At 41.0% G+C, this 20,556-nt stretch overlaps 1 protein-coding gene across 2 annotated transcripts in view; it reads right to left on the bottom strand.

Moving 5' to 3' along the window:
* The window catches only part of pappaa (pregnancy-associated plasma protein A, pappalysin 1a), a 71,666-nt gene that overhangs the window by 40,192 nt on the left and 10,918 nt on the right, over positions 1-20,556 (bottom strand). For both annotated transcript variants that reach the window (XM_037265534.1, XM_037265533.1), the window contains exons 3-9: positions 15,953-16,098; positions 15,234-15,527; positions 14,742-14,934; positions 14,201-14,322; positions 8,338-8,839; positions 1,969-2,097; positions 997-1,088 (exon numbers count right to left, since the gene is read on the bottom strand). In XM_037265534.1, coding sequence (XP_037121429.1) covers positions 997-1,088; positions 1,969-2,097; positions 8,338-8,839; positions 14,201-14,322; positions 14,742-14,934; positions 15,234-15,527; positions 15,953-16,098 — 1,478 coding nt within the window. The remainder of the gene's footprint in view (positions 1-996; positions 1,089-1,968; positions 2,098-8,337; positions 8,840-14,200; positions 14,323-14,741; positions 14,935-15,233; positions 15,528-15,952; positions 16,099-20,556) is intronic.

Here is a 20,556-nt window from a genome sequence, read left to right as displayed (position 1 = left end):
TAATTTTGGTTGATTTTCTGTCAGTCAACAATTTACGACCTACAACCAGCATACAATACCAAAAAATTAAAAAGAAACATTCCAAGTCTACCTCAGGACAAACGTAATGCAACAAGGAAAGTGAACCATGACCACCATCATGGTTCGCGAGATGTTAGCTTAGCATCTGAAGAATTAACTACCCAAGTGCATTTTCCTTTGAATATGTCTTTCTCTTTTTGCAATGCTAGCACAGAATGCCACCGCCGGTGGCAGTATATATTAACCCAGTACAATATCAAAAATTACAAAATCACACGCTAATTAGATATGGTTTTGGTTGCAATGTTGTCTCGGTTAAGCATACGCAGTACAATATGGCTAACTTACCTAGTTCACAATAATAATAAAAGAAGGATTTCACTTATATCACAAAGCTGAGCATATGTAAGCGACGTCTATTCTTGCATGGTTTGCTTTAATTGTGTTTAACTTGTTTTTATACTTTTAGATTTAAAATATTGCTTGAAAAGCCTGCAGGGGGAGGCAGAGAAAGTAGACAGTATGTTTGCTTGCCATCATGCTATCCAAATTCTGTGCATAATTTGAGACACACACACTCGAGCCCTGCAGTTGGTGGAAAAACGACAGGGCCAATACAGTCATCCGGCAATCCAACAGGAATTAAAGCAGCCACTTCACAGAAGCTCCCACAAGCATGTGCCTGCTCGCATGTCGTGTACATGCACAAACACATGCACGCTCGCAACAGGGAAGCAGTGGGGAGAAATGTGGAGGGCGGGATTGCAGCAGGAGAGCAACACAGGAAATCCATCCATCTATATGTGAAAAAGAATGTCGGATATGCCAGTCATTTATTAGCAATGTAAAGTAAGATGAGTCACCTCTTGGAAACGTAATGATTTCCAGACTTTTTAAAAGAAGGGCAAAGCTTTTAGGGTTTCTGACTGTATGGATGGACTTGCAGGCAACATAATATGAATGTAATTGACTTACCAACACAGTTGAAGAAAGGCTCTTTCTTGCACTGGCTGGAGCAGCCGTCACCATTCATGGAATTCATGTCATCACACTCCTCTCCTTTGGAACTGACACATCAGGAGGTGGTTAAAGGAAACATCCACATTCAAACTTGCCAAACAACAGACAATGGAACGTCTACAGTAGACGAGTCTCTCCGTGTGTACACTCGCACAATTAAGGCACACGTACATGAGGATGCAATATTATTGGAAATGTGTAGGTAAAATACAGTTGTCAAGAAATCCTAAACACAATGAAGCTGCCAAGTAAGATGGTGTTATACCAACCATTAACGAAGTAACACTAATTTAATTTTTAATATGGACATCACAGTCTCTTAATATATTTCATGCTTAGTGAATATATAAAAGATTCAGCCCTCAATAACAAAGGTTATTTTAACATTAAAAAATAACCACATTAAAAAATACCATTAAAGGACACACAAGCTGCTCAACGGCAAACCAACATTATAAGGGCAAGAACTCATTTTAGGAATTTTTTTCCAACAAGAATAAACTAGTTCAATATTGTAATATTATTCGGCTATTATGCTCGTCCGAAATTTTATCCTAAAATAGGCCGACTCACGGTGTAATATGGGGTAGTGAAGGAATTGGTGCGGCGCACAGCCATCTAGTCAATGATAATATTACAACTTTAAATTATATAGCGGACCCCCACAGGGAATAGGGACCAGACCGGCCGGCGAATAGCCAAAATCTGTGACTAATTGATGCCCATTGAAATGCATTGGACAGAATTACTGTTTTTATGTTAGCTTTTAGGAGACACATTTGATCTGACGGAATACCGAGGGCAGCAAGAACGAGGAGTGCTACAGCCAAGTGGAAAGTGGGCACAATACCACAAAAGGCCCCAATTCAAGCACACTTCATCAAATACTATTGGGGAAAATGCCCGGTATGAATAAGCTTGGCTCACCTCTGGATCCATCCATCTCCACAGTAGGTCGCCCCAAGTTCATGTACCAGAGGTGGAGAAGGGACGCTTTCGCTTCGACTGGAGATGGTTTGGACTCGATAAGTGTACGTGACATGTGGCTCCACATCCCTAGAGAGACAGAAACAGAAAGCGAGAGCCCGACGTCACAAAAACGGACTGTGCATTTCAGGAAAACGGGAAGCCTCCAAGCAACGTCAGAGAGAACCGCAATTACTAAAAGATTATACGCTGCGAAGACACTTGGACCAGCCTGGTGGAAAACTGCGTGAGTCGGGACGCTGTGTGTTGCGGCATCTTTTGAGCAGCGACGCTTCCTTGAGCCAAAACACACAATGCCCACAGACGCTCCCTTTTGCTTGTGCATCATAGCGAGTCAAAGAACCATCATGAGGAACACACAAGCGGAATGGTTGGAATTATTGAGGACTACTCACTTTACGGATGTATGTCGCCATGACGGTTTCTTGAGTCGGCATGATAAGGAAGGCTGAAAATAAAAAGTCTGAAAGGAAAAAAACAATACTTAAATGAGAAAACTTAACACTATAAACAACCTGAAGAAAGTAAAAAGGAAAAAGAATCAATGAATAAATGAAAAACTGAAAACCATAAGCTAACAAACCAGAAAACTGTAAAAGTGCGAGGAGGGTGCTGTCATGACATGAATTCTTATGCAATGGAAAAACCTTTTCTCATATGTTAAGTATTTCATATCCTTGATAAATCATATCTAGCACACTTCCTTGCAAATGTGTCATTTACAGTTTTCTTATTTGCTTATAGTTGGGTTTATCATTTATAGTTGATTTTCTATTTATGGTTATAGTTTCTCATTTAAGTTTTGCTTTGGGCTTTCAGATGTCCTAAACAGCGTGCTAATGTGTGCAAAAAAAAAAGAGTAACTAAATGTTTCAGACATATCTTTATTGTTTCACAGAGTATGCAGCGCCAACTATTTTGTTTTGTCGCTTATGTATGTAATTCATTAAATGTTGCTTCAGACACGCAGCCATTGCATTGTTTCCCACAGTAAATAGCTATGAAAAAAAGAGGATCCTGTCACCTTGGCTCAGTTAGCCAACTGTTTTTTTTGTAGTGTTTTTACAGTACTATTATGAACACAAACATTTTAGGATTGTCCTTTTGTTGTTTTATCTACTTAAAAAAAAGGTTTTCTACTTATATACTTAAAATGCCATATTATTTATATTTGTGTGATATGCTCGGAATATCTACAAAATAATCTGTGTGGGGTCCAAAAAAAGGTCAGACTGCAAAATTATATATTCAAAAAAAATAAATAAAACTCATAGTTTCCTACTCGTTAAGCTTAATAAAGCCTCCTGTATTATCTTGTTTAATGTGTAACACGAGTCAAATGTATACAGTATGTTTTGTTTAATCATAGAAAGGGGTAAGGGGAGGTACAGGTTTGGGGGCAGCGTTGTTAAATTAGGGACAAATAGAACTGATAGATAAAGTAGATTATTTCATGTGAACCATCAAGTTTTGTAGGAATATCCTATGGAATTACAACAACAAAAAAAGTACCGTGATGTTATAGTGTTTTAATGAGTAGCAGGACAGACAGTGGATTTAGATGTTCAAAGACTGATTCTGATTACTGTGCGAGGAAACTTTGGGTAAAATGTATTTAAGTGATGGTATTTTATTTACGACATCTCCAGCTATGGCTGCTCTTATATGCTTTATCTTTATTTATGTTGTATTTGTTCAACACATTCCGGACAGACAAAAGCTGCTCATTCTGTCTATATATTATAAATCGGAAAAAATAATAGATCAAATCAAACAATAAGAAAAAGTTGGAGATTTTAGGTTGGATTTTTGTATTATTGAAACAATATGTTTGAACTTACAGCATCTTCAACGCAAGTGTTGACATATGGCTGCAAGCATGAAGAAGCTCGCTCACTGAATTAGCCTTAGCATCTTAGTGTCTTTCGATTAAGTTTTCGCGTTGATCAGCTTCTGCAATGACCTTAAAGCTATTCCAACCACAAAACAAGTCGGGTGCCTACTAGGTCGTGATTCGTGACTCACATCCTGCTTTGACCACTGTTGCTCATGCAACAAGCACCTCCATCACAATGATAGTTACTGTGGCTAACAAAGCTTCACTTACATGCACACAAAACTATCAGTTATCAGCTTGATGACTCAACAAAGTCCCACAAAAAAATGACCACAGCACATCCTGTCCTGGCAACATGTGGACAATAGCGAGTTTGATGGAAGACAAACACAAAAACAGTCAGTTGCAGTCGATGCGGTTGTGTAAAGTAGAAGTCAGGAGTCTTATTTCCTATTGTTGAAATGACGATCACTTGGTTGTGGGATCAAGATGTTTCGCAATTCAGGATGAAGGATAAACAAATTTTAAGACTGACCCTCATCATGGAAAAGAGGTTTTTGAACAAATGTCTTGGATACTGTTTTGCGACGAGTCCACCAAACGTAGACCACCATTTTCACGTCTGGTTTTAGCTTTCACTGATTGAATTGGTTAGCTGCCAAATGCTTGCGTCACACTTTGACATTTTGCATTCCGTAAAAATTAATACATCTTTTATGATGACGACTGTTTGTACTCTGGAATTAATTATTCCAATTAGACCTGATCTTGATGGGACTAAGTCCAAGTACAATCATCGTCACGGAATAAATAACTGTCAGATTTGTGGTACCACAGTGCTGAGCGTCAGTGTAAAGATATTAAACAATTAATTCAATATATCATATTTAAAAAAAAAAGCTTCCTATTTTAGTAATTAGATATGCATTTCACACTACAAAAGAATGTTATGTGGTTGATGTCAAAGCATGCATGGCAGGTTTATTTATATACTGTAGGTCCTGACTAATCAAAGTGATTTTCAGTGCCAAAGAAGTGTCGTAGAAATAAAACAAGAAGAGACATTAAGACAATATAAGCCCAAGACATGCCGTTTTGATGGATGAATATCCATATTCATGGGTACAGGTCAAACCAGTAAATCCGTCACTTTGGATCTCCTCGTCATCCATTTTGAGATGGATGGCAGCAATAATGATGATAAAAGTTCTCAGAGTTCCTAAAATTTCTTTTTTTTTTGTCAAAGCCAGACAGGCAGAGCGAACCCTTTGATTGCTGCTGCTCACTAATGTTTGGGGATGGTATAGATGAAAGGTAAAACAAGACACTTGTGAACCGTTTACATGCCGCCAAAGAAGTCAGTCATCCAAGTCTTTATTGCTGATAAGATTTGGAATTGTGGATCCTGACATTCCTTTCAAAAAACTTGTCAGAAAGGAATGAAGTGTTTTATCGTGAGTACCTCTACAAGATGGATGAAATGTGCCTTACAATGTTTGTAAGTGCTCAGTTACATAGATTAAAAAGAGTGTTGTTATATATCCCGTATGATTATATGAAGGTGTTTTTTTCTGCTTGTTGCTCTTTACTATGAGATCTCGGATATCTAAACTTGCAGCATCTACAAGAACAACAAACAAGTGAAGAGTCTTTGTGTCAATATGGGTGGTGATATTCATCTATGGTTTCAGTGCTTTTCAGAGTTTAATGGGCTGCATTTTCTTTAAGAAGCCCCTAAGTGTCATGCAAATGAATGCTCATACACAAACATAATATTTTTTCGATGTCTAAATGCTGAACCTGAATCTCTCTTGGCCATCTCAACATTTTATATTATTGGCATTTGAGCAATGCATCTTACTCCCTGCTAGAAGAATATCCAGCATAGACCAGCATGGTTTTCTTGCATTTTTGTCTCTCAAAGTCTCTCAAAACAACAGCAGTAAAAACAAAACATAGAATTAAACCAGACCCTTTGGGGAGTCAAACCCCAGGTAGTTGTTTCCCTTGTAGTAGCAGATGACACCACCAAGACTCCAGCTATCACCAGCTCGTGGCTGGGCCCCAGCAACATGCTGGTCTTAATGAGCGGCTGTGGCTCAGTTCGAGTTGTGGCTCGAGTTGTCCAGTGACCAAAGGTTCGGCTGTTTGAATCTTGGCTGTTGCAATTTTCTTTTCCTGCTGCTGCTGCTCTTACACCAGTAAAACCAGCACAGAAACAACAAAACCATGTTTATTTATTTATTTATTACCTTGCTTTCTGGTCAAATTTCAAATTGAACAAAGTATTGTCGTTTCAATTTTGAGGTACCGCTGTTATGCAAATACAAGACAATTTCACATTGCTTCACAGAATGTGAAGATTTTTACAGAAATGTGAAGATCTTTGATGGAACGTAAAGACAACGATTCACTTATGCCTTTGACAAAACTAGACAAAGTGCGACATTGACATTTATCGATGCGTGGGATTGAGACAATAGGTTCGGGCTGTGGGTAAGGAGTCTCAGGTAAGCATTTAGCTTTTCTGTCTCCGAAAGTAACTGCCCACTATTTAACTAAAAAAATCTTGTTAACTCAGAATCATTTAAAGAAACACCCGAGACGCTGTACGGCACTGTAAAGCTGCCACAGTAAGTCACCAAAACAGAGATGAAGAAACCGTGCCATGTAAACAAACACAACAATGATGATGAAAAAAATATTGCCAGTAAACAAGAGGCTATAAATTGGTAGATTAAATCTAGCCCTTGCATGAATTGGGGTGATTTAAATGGATTCTTTGGAAGAGTTGATTTAATTGTATCTACTTTTAAAGATGGTGTAGATTGATTGATCTGTTTTGTAGACCTCTCAACAAAGGAGCCATGGGGATTGTCATTAGATATTATGGGAAAGAGCTGTCAATCCCTGGTTCGCTCCCAATTAGAGAGGGGGAGTGGGGAGTTACTTCTCTCAGTTCTGAGATAGCCTTTGACCCAGTGACAGCTCTGAAACCCACATCACTGAGAGGATTAGCCCATCGACTGGGGTGCCTCGGCTGAATAGAGGTCAGACCAAATACAGCCCCCATCCCCCACTCACCCCCTCATGCTTTCTCAACCCCCTAATGTTCTCCTCCATAACCTATTGGCCCTCTCCTATGATTTAACCCCAAATAGTCCAACCTTCAACCTTATGCATCTCCTCTTCATTTCACACGTCCTGATTTTGCACCATAATTTATCTTTTTGCTTTGACCTTCCAGCCTTAGGCCATTCCAAACAAACCGCCACCCAAGAATGGAGCGCCCCCCCCCCCCCCACACACACACACGCACACAAAATCCAAATGCTCCTTCTGCTCAGTTTGACCCATCTCAGGTAAAGCTGACAGTAGAGCTCAATCACAGCACACACCCCAAGAAGGAAGAAGCTTTTTTGGTAAACAAGAACCTAAAACACAAAACACTCCTTTTTCCCGAAACGCTTTTGTAATTGTACTCGATGCCAGGGATTGTTTCTAGAACTCCATTTAGGTGTTCTTTTCTAAAAGACAAGTATCTGTTTCCTTTGTTGCAATCATGCTACAAAACCAGCAACAACATTCCATATGCACTCAAGGAGGTAAAGAGTCCACCAGTGCCACCAAACTCAACCGTGGGAAGCTAACCGCAGCTCATGAAATACACCACAGCTTTTAAACTACCTACGGTCCGTCAATAATCACCGATGTGTGCCAAAGTCTCCCTGCAAATAAAATGCATCTTACTTGGTGCAGTCTTTGGAAGACCTCCTGCTGTCCAAAACTAGGAAGTTGTGTGAGGGTGCTTTATGCAACACCAGTATCCTCGCTCCATCTTGTTTAACGTGTATACTCACCCTTTCGAATCTTATCAGGCGATTTTCCTTCTCATGTGAACCGCGCTGACGGCACGATAGCAAGATGGCACAACACACATCGGTGCCACGTATAGCACAAATCTTTGACGAGTCAGCACATTCCGCGGGAGCAAAGCACTAAACTCTCACCACAGTGTGCACATAATACTTTCAACAAGCCATCTGTTTGCCCTTGCTTCACGGAACAGGGGAAAAAACAAATGTGGGCAACGATTGACCTGCGACTTTGGAAATACTTGTCCAACCGCAGGTTTCAAACTCCAAGAGTAGCGGTGGCTTACTCATTTTCCTCTCCAGTGCTGAAAGGGAAATCTGCTATTGCAAGACCATGTTTGTGAGTGTAGTTTGCTCGTACAAACAAACACTGACTGTCACCCATAAAAATCCCTAATTAGACTTCCAGCTTTTAAGCAACTGAACTAAGAAAGAAAACTGGTTTCATGACTTTCCTGTAATACTCCTTCCAAATACACGGAGAATGTATTTATAATAGTCTTGTCTGGAGGTTTTATCCCACAGACTCTCCAAGGGAGCATCACAGACCACATGGACAGTTGACTCAAAGAGGAATTTACCTACCAGGTCACTCACCTGTCTGTATATCGGCGCGATGGTTCATTGAAAATGAGACCATGTGGTGCGTGGGTGAAGGGCGGGTCACGCAGCAAACGGTAGCGCAGTGGTTGGCAGTCATGACACAGAGAGCAGTCCGGTTTGGATGCCAAGAGAGTGGCGTCAATCTCCAGGTTCTGCTCCATGGTGAAGAACTGCACCCCGTAGACTTCTTCCTCAACGTCAAGCTTCAGGGTGAGTGCGGTGTCGCAGAAGACATTACTAGGGCCTAGTGAGATGTTATTGCCACTGACGGTGAGTAGCAGGATGTTGTGGATAGCCGGTAGTGCTGTTTCTTCAGCGCTGAAGAACGTGACCCAGACAGTCAGTGTGTCGGGTACTAGCAGATGGGGGAACTCCAGCTGGAGCATGCAGCCCTGGAGGGGGCACTCGGAGGGCTTGACCCTGCCCCGCTCATTCCCCGCGTTGGGGCTCCAGGTACGCACGCTTGGTTCGCAGGCCTGCTCAACATCAGGAGGACCTGAGGGATAAAGTTACAGAAATCAGATATTTTATTAAACAGCGCTGGCAATGCAGGGTTAGTGGTTGTACGTTTGTCTCGCGTTCAGGAGAGTCGGGTGCAAATGTGACAAAACAGATTGATAAAAAACCTTGAGGTACCATCCTGTAGAGGTTCTTCTATACCTGCCATACTTTATTTCAAAAGCTACATTATACACTGACAACAATCACAGTTCTCAATCCTTTTAGGAAGCACTCATTTCTTACATTAATTTCGGTATTTTCAATGTGCCCTCACAAGCGTATTAAACAATTCAAGACTTATGGACACAGTGTCTGATAGTTTTGCTAGCCTGTCTTCTGCTTATTACTTCCCGCCAACCCATTTGTTTTGTTATTTTCAGGTTCCTGATTTTGTCTCCAAAAGTTTTTGGAATCGGGCTTTTTTACCTCCAAGGAAGACTTGGCAAGGACTGTTCTTGTTTAATCAACAGCAGAAGGGAATGGTCTGTAGTATTTATGACTACATTTTGGCCTTACGCAACCCACCGGGCATTAAAATTCAAATTGGATGGGGAAAAGAATTATGGATACAAATAGATGTTGACTTTTGGCCGCGACTCATACACAGGAGATGATCTACCACCTCCTGTGCTTATCTGGGACGTATCCAGTTTAAGATTCTGCAAAGGGTTCATTTTTCTAAATCCAGACGTGTTGTGGATAAATGTGACAAATATTGCTATTCCTGTGACCTTAATCATATGTTTTCTTCTTGTACCAATCTGGGTAATTTCTGAACCAGATATTTTACGTGCGCTGTACTCCGTGTGATTCTGCAGCCTTGCTCTTATATTTGGAATTCCATATACCTCTCTTAAATTAAATTCCATACAAAATGACATTATAGCCTTCACATCTTTCCTGGCAAGACTTTGTTTACTACGGCACTGGAAGTATCCTCCCATCTCTCTATGATTTATAGACACCATGTTATTTTTTAATCCTGAAAAGATTACAAAATAGTTGCGTACAGATTTTAGGCAGCATTAATTGGGGATTTTGTTTTTAATGATTTATCTGTGTCTCGTTTATTACATCATTAAAATCGTGGCATTTGAGTGTTGACTTTTTACATCGATTGAACTTCATGTTACAGTGATGCATGAAATCCAGAAAGGATGTCACAATGATCTCTTGTGCGTGTTTAAGGCTTTGGATTTTATTTACGAGGGACGGCGGATGAAGAATGTACATTACTGTTTTTTTCTCCCCTCCATCTTGGGCACCGCTTGCGACATGAAGGTGGAGGTGAAACTGAGAGTTCATTGTGAGTTCTTAGGAGCTGAGTGAGGTGTGTACCTTGCGAGGAGGGGCCCCGCCGTGAGGGGCTTTGGGTTCAGCAAAGTCATTATAACAGTCCGAACAGTCACACTCACTCCATATTTGGAGTCGGCACACAGCTAGCTCGCATTATCCCAAGTGACGTACGCTAACATTCATCAAGCACTTTGAGAAGCCAGTGAGCGGCAGACTCTATGTTCTCCCTCGATTTCCTTTAGTGCACTTCCAAGCTGGCGGGCGACGAAGCCATTTGCTAACCTCATTTCTGGGCACCGTGCAAAATTCCACTGTTTAATCAAGTGAACACTGAATATGCTTTCCAAGCCACATTATCTCAACACATTTATTATTGTACTTTAACTCCGTGTGTGGCCAGAGTGGAGGTAGTAAATGAAAGAAGAAAGAATGTGGAAAAATAGACAAAAGTAAGGCTGGTAGAGAAGTATTTGTCAAAATACTCGGAGAGCTTGGGTTTACTCTGTGACCTCCTCCTGCAGTCCTCGTTTTTGTTTAGTATGTAAGGAGCAAATCAGATGTTATGATGGCCTACTACTGCTTTTTGCACTGCTGTTCAAAAGCTTATGCATGTATGGTCAGTTTTTTTGTCTTAGTGTTCATGGTCAAGTCAAAACCACAGTGCTTTACAGGTTCTCAGGAAAGTGTTAATATAAAATAATTTATTATTATTACTATTATTATTATTATTATTATTATTATCCTGTGACCCCCGTGGGGACAAGCTGTATAGAAAATGGATGGATGGGTTATTATTATTATTATTATTATTATTATTATTATATGCAAATTCCACATAGAAGCTGGACTTGAACCCATGACCTCATAACTGTGTGGCGGATATGCTCATCTGGCATCCACCATGCCACCTGTTGTTGTTGGTGTTATTATTGCTGCTATTATTATTATGCATATACTGAAGCTCTCACCAGGTTAATGTAATAAAGTTTACACTGCACATCTAAAAAAAGCTTGAATTCTGAGGAAAAAGGCAAAAACAACTACAGAGCTAAAGTAATTATCATAAATTTTTTCCTCATACCATAATTTATTTTTCTTAAAGACACTTCTATTTCAAGAATCCATGTTTTTTGTTATTTATGACGACAATCCCTGAAAAAGTGGGTGAGCCCATAGACAGATATTGGGGTCTTCTCCCCAGCCTAAGAGGCGGGTGGGTGAAGAATTGTACATGTCCAGGCATGTACACATTGCTGCTTTCAAGGAAATGGCTCCCATGGTGAATGACTCACTGTCACACACTGTTACACACTCCCAAGGCAGACAAGATAATCCCACCGCACACACACCCGCACACACTTGATGCTCTCATAAGTGTGCACACTTAACGGGAGCAAAAGACACTGACAAAACAGCTTGGGAGTCAGAGTCGCATTGTGTTGTCTACCTTATTGGCTACCACGGAGACGGAATCTAGTTTCTTTGAGGTTGGGATCAGCACTACACAGCTCCCACAGAGATTGTACAGAGCAAGTTAGCTCAGTGCTCAATGTTCGAGAGTAGCTGGGAAAGTAAGGATTTCCTGGTGACAGCGTGACGTGGACACATAAAAACACTTGACAATCATGTAAAATCGTGTTGGCTAAAATCAATCCCAAAACGATAAATCGTTCAGCCCGACTAGCCAGATGGGTGGGAATGAATTGCCATTTCTAGATTTTTAGATTTCTAAATTTCTAGTTTTTGTCATTGCATGTGTTCAGCAAAGTTTGATGAACCAATGAAGAGATTATCAGCCACTACAGCTGGCAGAAATCGATCAATGCTATTGCATATGGTTGATTCCGAGCATTACCGTATTTTCCGGACTCTAAGGCACACCGGACTATAAGGCGCACCTTCAATGAATGGCGCATTTTAAAACTTTGTCCTTATATAAGGCGCACCGGACTATAAGGCGCACCATTGATGCATCATGTCAGATTTTTAATCCAAATCAAATCATTCTCCATTTTATCTTTTTTATTTCAACTTCAGGCGCAACAAATTACTCTATGATCACAAAATAATGATCCATAGTCTTTTTGATTCATGATTCATAGTCTTCAGCGGGCCACTTATGATTGATTTCATGACACAATGCTTCGGGCCAGTTTAAATTTAGGAATTTGGTCCATATATCAGGCGCACCGGATTATAAGGCGCACTGTCGGCTACTGAGAAAATTTTAGGTTTTTAGGTGCGCCTTATGGTCCGGAAAATACGGTAGTTGGTTCCACCCAATTAATGTTCTTACTCATAGGCACGTATACATGCAGGATGTTGCACCACATTCACTCACATGCATGCACACTGCTGTTTCCAATCAAGCCAGGATCCTTGCCTTGTGAATGACGCTAACCACAGACATCTAGCTTAAATATTTTGGTTGCTTTCCACCGCACACAACCTCTCTTCCTCTCTACCTCCTGCCGAACTCGTGTCCATGTGAGCTTTTTCTTTTTGCCCTTTATTTCCTGCCCGGGCATCGCGTCGTAAACATTTATGAGAGGTACTCTGGCCCTGGATGACCATGCCGCCGTTTGAGGTGCGATGTGTATGCATGAACGCTCAACTCATGAATGCATACGCACATGCAGCGCAACACGGCATCGTTTATCTCCAGATATGAGCCACACTGTATAGTTTAAATGCAAATGCATCAGTTTCCAGTCATGAGCGGGTGCATTAGGAGAATGTCTACTACTGCAGACACTTTATTCACCCAAAACGGCAGCTGGGAGTCCACCGAGACGCTGGCCCGGGCAGAGTTAAGAGGAAATGGGGAGCTGACACAAACGGGGAGGCTTTCCAAGAAAGAAAATTGAATACAGTTTACACACAGAGCATGTTAGACAAGCCCAGACTTGCCTCTGGTACACACATTATGGCTAGTGTTAAGGCAAGGTTCAGTGACTTTAAATAATCTATAGATCACCCACACGCACGCACGCCAACTCTAGCAGACAAACGCCGCAGAGATAAAGGGGACACATTAAATTTGGCTGCTTGGCGACGTGCCTGAAAGGAACGCGCACATACACTTGATATGATATGTGGAGGAGGGCAAGCTTTAAAGTCCTCATTAAAAAGGTGTAATAACGCGTGAGTAATAGGTCTTAGTTGGACAAGGCTTCCAGCTTGTGTACTATAAACATGAAAAAGATCGTAATCACCACTGTCATACCTTGGACGGATACAGATGCACAGTTACTACTTGCATTTATTTTCTTCCAAGTTTTTTTTTTTTTAATGTGCAGGCTCATGACCGCACTTACTTAACCGATTTCCACAAATATTTGTAGAGGGTTGGGACATAGGCCATAAAAGTAATTTTTGTTATTTTAATTGTTTCATTAATTCCAGTCTAGACATTTTAGTTTTTCTAAAAGCCATATTAAAATTGATTCATATGGAAATAAATGAATACATACTTTTTTTTTTTCCAGAGAGTGATTCCAAATTAGGATGGTCCGGCCTTGGTGGAGGTCTGTGCTATGAGTACTATTCAAGTTTGATATTAGCAAGAGAGTGATTGAGCTTGGTGTGAATGATGCCTGAACAATTAAGTGGTGCACAGATGGGACACTATTTTTATACCATAAATACCTTATTCCTGTCAAGTCTTTATATAGGGGACTCGCTATCAGAGCACCAAAAAAAAAATCTCATCTGAAAGCCCACGTCAGCTTTCATTGTGCCTAAATCCTATATATATATTTTTTTAATCGGGGAATGACAAGGCCTTCAATTTTGGTCTTGAGGCCTCATGCAACATGAGGGGCGGTGCCTGAAAGCTTGATTCGTTGGGAGTCGACCAAATGATTGCGTGTTAAACAAGTGAGTCAGTTGTCGAAATGTTTGCATGTTGGAGCTCTGACTCAGAAAAACAACAAAACGGTAAAACCTCAATTCCTGTTTACATATTTTGCACAGCAAACTGGGAGTGCGTAGCCTTGATATCACTTAGTGTAGTGGAGGTCGTAGATATAGAGGTTCAATATGTCATGAACGTAACTACCTTCAGCCTCGAGTGGAGACCAGTGTCCAGAAGGGTCGCACAGTCGGGGTGATGATGAGTTGGAGGCGTACTGAAGTAGAACTCTCCCCTCTGTGCATTTATCACACACTGATCCCAATTCTCTAGGAAACACAACAGACAGGCACAGCAGGCAACTTAGATACAAGACAGGTGCCGTATTTCCTCAAGCAATTGCCCCTACTTGACTAGATGCAGCTTCTCCATTATTGGTCAACTAAATTCTTATCAAGAAATAGAAGTCCAATTTTTTATAATAATAAAAGTAATAACTGTAATCATATGCAATCATTCATGCAAGGACATTATAGTATTAACTGTTGATCCCATTTGAATTCTGTTGGTAACCAAATCAGCAGCCGCTACAGAGGCATGTAAATGAGTTCTATTTGCAGTATGATTGTGATAAATACACACATTAATGGTTATGCAATGCAATATCCAATTAGGCTACAACATATCAATTTAGACTTTCCAAGCAAAGTCATTGTAATTGATAGGCAACCAATCCAGGTCATTTCACCTGTCGTAAAAGTGCCCCGAAATAGGCGGGAACCATTCCAAGCTGATAGAGTTGTGATGCTGCTCCACCACCTGAGGGGGCATCGGCACCGGGGGAGGTTTGGAGGCAGGTTGCCACGTCTGGTAGACAAGGTCCATGTAGCAGTGCATCCGGGCTACTTGATTCAGGGTGAAGGAGTCGGTACAGGAGTCGTCTGTGGGGAAAACAAAACAAAAACAGTGGCCATTTCCAACATTTCCATCCAAAATACCAATAAATGTCATTATTACTTGTGGTCTATCAGATATTGAATAGTCAACTCCTTTTAACTCTGTTGCTAACCAAAACAGGAGCAGTAAAGCACAATTTGAAGGATGAGGTGACGGCGAATAGAAGTCCAGGAGACCACTTTAACTTGACCTGAATTATAATATACTTGAAAAAATAATTGCCCGTAAGTGCTTGCAATGTAACATAATGCGAAAATAACAGTAACAGTTCACCATTCCTCACCTGCGTAACTCATGTAGTTGTTGAAGGGCGTGTTTGTGAAATGCGGACAGCCACAGGTTTCGTTTCCCGGCTCGGGATCATGGCAGCCTTTGAACTTGGGCGTGGGGTTGGTGTCGGCGCATAGATCGCCGGTCTCCATGGAAGGCTCAGTCTCCAAACAAGCGTCGTTGCACGACTCGATCTCAGAGATCCCTCGAAAGACGTGGTAGAGGCCCAGACTGTGACCCACCTCATGAACCATGATGTCGGTGTGGCCGAATGTGCCGTAGAAGGACGGGTTCAGCACAATTCCACCTGGGGGAGAGGAAAAATAGTGTATCTAAAATAAAAAAGGCTACACACCTCTGCTTAAACGCTATTTTTTGTGATGCAAAAACAATAACCGACCAAGAGAAATAATTTCATTCTCACTTTTTTCTAACACAATAATTTGACATTTGGACAGGGGTGTGAAGACTTTTTATATCCACTGTAAGAGCATGATGCAAACTGCAAACAATCAATATGTAGAGGCACGTAATGCATTATTCACGGTTCACCTGGGCTTCCTCACAGTTCGAGCTGGGATCAAGACCAGCGCTTGCTGCTTGAGGCTTGAACTGTAATTACCCCGAATCAAGAGTCTGGACGCCCAGATACGGCATGCGCTGAATATTTGCATATGTGTTGGGGGTAGGTATGTGTGTGCGTGTGTACGTGCACATTGCGTGTCATCTAACCTAAATGCGTGAGGGCTTCTTTGTCCCATGGCCAAGTCGCAACCCCGGCTAGATCTTCATCAGAGGAGTTGGCAAAGAAAACATTCAGGTGAGTAGAGCCGTCCAAGCGCAGGATCTCTTTGAGCTCATTCACATCCAAATAGGCTCTGGGAAAGCACATAGGAATGAAGTGTTTTAATTAAAAATCAGTTTTTTTTCGTACAAAGAAATATAAGGACAATTGGAAATAAAGTCAAAGAAATAAATGGATAAAGTCATAATATTAGGAATAATCTATATACCTAATAATCTTGAGAAGGTGTTGTGTTTTTCTAACAATAAATATTCAAATATCACTCGACAAAAAAATGCCTGAATTTGATGACAATCGTCAGAATTTTACAAGAATTTGTAAATATGTCATCATACAAGATTATAGCTCTAATTTACAGGAAAAAAAATCTGAATTATGCAAAAACACATTTGAACTACAATATTGGAAAATATATATATATTTTCTTGCTTTTTGGCCCCAAATAGTGATTATTTTTTACTTTAGGACCCACCAGCACACAAAACACATTTTCAATTGGATAAGAGTAATGGATTCATGTAAGTGTAATGTACTCTTATTTATGGAAAACCTGGCTCGGGAACTTGAGCAACAAATTATGTGCACAGACAGATGAACAAATGGAGTTCGAGGAACAATTTGATAAAATGCGGCAATGCCGTTTCAATTTGAAAAACGTCCTAATCATTTGTCAGGCTTGTTATTGCACCCTTGTGTAATCCAGAGGAAATTGAACCATGTTGAGGTTGTTGTCTAGGAAGAGCAACAGGCCAATAAACAGTAACCCAAAATGGAACCAAGGGCCTTCATTTCCCTTGTTTGTAGCAGTGCTGATAGCCAAGCCGCAATGCCTTGTGAACATCATGGCGACACATGTTTCATGTTGGGAAGACAACCAGTTCAATAAAACATTCGCTGCCATTATTCCATTTGATTCCCAACATCTCTCGACGCCTTCTTCATTTCAACAATCCACCAATTAATTAAGTGCACAGAGTGAAGTATTGTCTTCCAGCATGTGGCCCAGCGATGCGATCTAGTAGGAGGGGGGGTACTGATAACTGCAATCATTCGGCGGCACGATAAGTTATCGCCGCAGTCTGACTGTCATTCATTTTAGGAACAAACTAAAACCTGGCCGCTGGCCCTGGCAGGCTGTGTCAGAAAGCACAGCCATCGCTTCAAAGTGTCAATAATCTTTTGCATCTGCTGGAGTTTTTTTTTTTTCTTTTCTCAAAACACAAGACTTGGTCACAAATGACACCCCTTTTAAATATTTTGACCGATGCGCTCGACTGCTACAACCAATATTTCGGTTTATAACTTCTGTGTTCTTGGATCATAAGATTAAGTGTGACAACACAGAGGCAAAAATAAAAAACATGGCTGTGTACAGCTGGGAAACAAACATACTTCCTACTAAACGGTTCCGACCCTCTGGTTAAATGTGGACAAAGTGGTGAAATTAATGCGGCATAATCTCTCACTGGAACAAATAAACTGCACGCCTATGGGTAGTTTTTCTAAATGGCTGCCTCTGTTTGTCCATTTACACATTAGACGTCTGCGGTGAAGTAACGGAATCTTTGTGGATGAAAGTTAGAAGCAGGAAAATACTGGGGGGGAAAAAATGGGATGTAATGATTTATACCATGATTAAATAACTCTTAAAGGTCTGTTAATTAGATTTCAATGGCTCTACAGCAACTGTTTTCTTTTACATGAACCCTCCAATTACTTCATTACATTCATTTAGTGCCGTCTGTACTGTTAATTTCTCGTTCATCCTTTTGCACCACAACACTCTGTGTATCATTTATTCCATTCTGCGCTCTAAAAACCTAGCCAGTCATGCCAGCATGCTTTGTAGTAAATAGTTCCACATCTTTAAAAAATGTATAAAAAAAAAAAAAGGAGAGGCAAGTGTCTGCACAAGATATTAAAATCTAAATGTAAAACCAAGCTGACTGGTGGAGTATGTTCAATGTCACCTAGAGGAAGCAATTTAAAAGTGGCTAACAGCAGTGTTTGGCAGGGTTTTAGAGGAAATACACTCGTGAGAAAATTATCCCTCCTAGCAATTCAGCGAAGGTTTAAACCCAGAGAATGTAATAGATAATATCTCCACAAAGTTTGATGGATAAATCTCACTGCACAGCAAGTATAACTGATTTCACAGGGCACTTTTCTGCTTATTCAAAAAAGGCCTACTGTACTTTTCAATTTCTTGCATAGTTGTGTCTGTTAATTACCGAGATGCTTACTTCCAAAAATACTGTGAGCCGTGGACTTGGATGCTAGGTTGGGCTAAGATCAGCTAATTTTCAGGCAACAACGTGACAGAGGTATCAAATCCAGGTCCAGAGAGTAAATTAACATTAACACGCTCGACATACGTTTGGTGTGGAAGTGTTTGTAGCGCAGAGTTTGGACCGTTCACTCCATCTTTGTGCCTGTCCATTCACGTCTTTCTTTTAAAGTTCCTTGCCATGACCCTTACCCGCTTTAACTTCCGACCCCGCTTTCCCTCTTTGGACCCTCGTCACATGGGGACGTTGGAAGGTTGGCAGTGAGGGATCGTTTGGTGCGAGATCGGGGGATTTGTGTGGCTGCTAACATTTCTGTGTTCAAAGCTTTTAAACTGGAGATTATGACTTCATCCATTTACACCCATGTATAATTCATGTAAATTTGCCTCGTATACATTCAGTGGAGTATGCCTGGGTCCAGCAAAGGAGCAAGCTGGTGTGGCTATAGCATTCTGGTGGCCAACGTTCATATCCCGTTTGGGTTTACACCACAGCTCCTAAACCCCATTGTTCATCTCCATGTTTATTACCAGATCTGACTGCTTGTCCTCAACCTTTCTACTTAACAAATGCACTCTTGCCCATTCAAATTCTCTGGAAACGTGAATGATGAAACACTGAATGCTCAAAGAACATTGGCAATATCTTCAGTGCACCTTATGTGACTTAAAGAACACCATCTAACTAGATTAAAAAGCAGAACAGCATATTTTCTAAAAAAGACAGTATATAATCGACAACCATTAGCCCATCGAGTAGACTAATGGCCTCGAATGCCAGGAGGCCACCCCTGTCACTGAAAGCACAGGTGAAATCTCAACACAGGTGTTTTTTATTAGAGCGCTCCGGCTTTAAAAGGGAAGTGCAAAGTCCTGGTATTTACGAACAAGCACTCCATTATGTTTTATGGGACGGGGCTTAATGGTTTAGACGACCAACTGTAAAACACCCAAGTCAAGGGCCCGGGAGATTAGTCCCTCCACTGAGCTAAATACAGTGGGGAGAGGGAGTGGAGCAGAGAAAGGGTGTTCCATCCATCAATCTGCCACGCTGAGAGGTATTGACTCATAAGGAGGAGAGGCAGAGGCCAAGGGAAAACGGATGACCTATTAGCCTCTGACAACGTCGGGCCGGAATTTCATTTCCCAAATGAAAGGTTACGCACCCATCTTTCTTTGGTTTCGGAGTGCTTCAAAACTTAATATGGGAAGCTTTGAATATATTGGTGAATATTTTCATTGGTGATTCATTGGGGTAAATCAGAAACCAACTTGCTGTGCCCTTCACTATTGATTCCTCCTCTCATATACCGTATTTTCCGCACTATAAAGCGCACCTTCAGTCAATGGCCATTTGAAAAACTTTGTCCATATATAAGGCGCACCGGATTATAAGGCGCACCTTCAATGAATGCCCATTTAAAACTTTGTCCTATATAAGATATATACATTTGGCCCGCGGGCCGGACGTTGACGCGCCTGCTGTAGTGGGCTCAATATTTGGTCCATATATAAGGCGGACCTGATTATAAGACGCACTGGTCGGCTTTTGAGAAAATTGGAGGTTTTTGGTGCGCCTTATATGCGGAAAATACTGTGATATCATGTACACCAGTATCAATACAGATATTGGTGTATCTGTTTGGCATTTTTGAGAAAAGTGCCATGAGATAAATTAAAATCTCATCAAGATGTGTCATGAACATAGGTTGGGAAACTGCAATGATATTTAAAAAGACTGTGTCCTGTGTCGACTTGACTTTTACAAACCGGTAGCAATGCTGAAGAAATGAAAGCCACAGAGCATACCATACACATTATGTACCATAATACAAAAAAGCAAAGTCACTTGAGCAAGATTATTCTGAATGAGAATATCGCCCCTGTGTTTTCTTTCTTTCTGGAATGCGTCAAACCCACGCCCATATTCAAATACCAGGGCGATTTGGACAGTGGAAGCCAGTTGTTGACATCGAAATCAGCAGATTCTCTGCCGCTTGATGAATGGGCTTTGAACGATGACTAAGCTGGGAAGGGATGTGAAGCCCACCTGCTTTTACTCTCCCAATGTTGTTAATTAAATGTCATTATTTGCTATTTAGCAGTCATTTCAAAACAAAGGGATAGAGGCGAACTGACAGCGCTTCCAGCTTCAGCTATGATTGAAACCAGCCACCTTCATCGCTCTAGTTGCACTATCACGAAGATCTAAACGATGATTTAACGCTTTTGTTCATGATGACA

Source organism: Syngnathus acus, chromosome 12 (assembly GCF_901709675.1).
Source record: "Syngnathus acus chromosome 12, fSynAcu1.2, whole genome shotgun sequence".
Lineage (NCBI taxonomy): Eukaryota > Metazoa > Chordata > Actinopteri > Syngnathiformes > Syngnathidae > Syngnathus > Syngnathus acus.
Note: the sequence above shows the minus strand (reverse complement) of the source record. Positions and strands in the feature narration are given on the sequence as shown.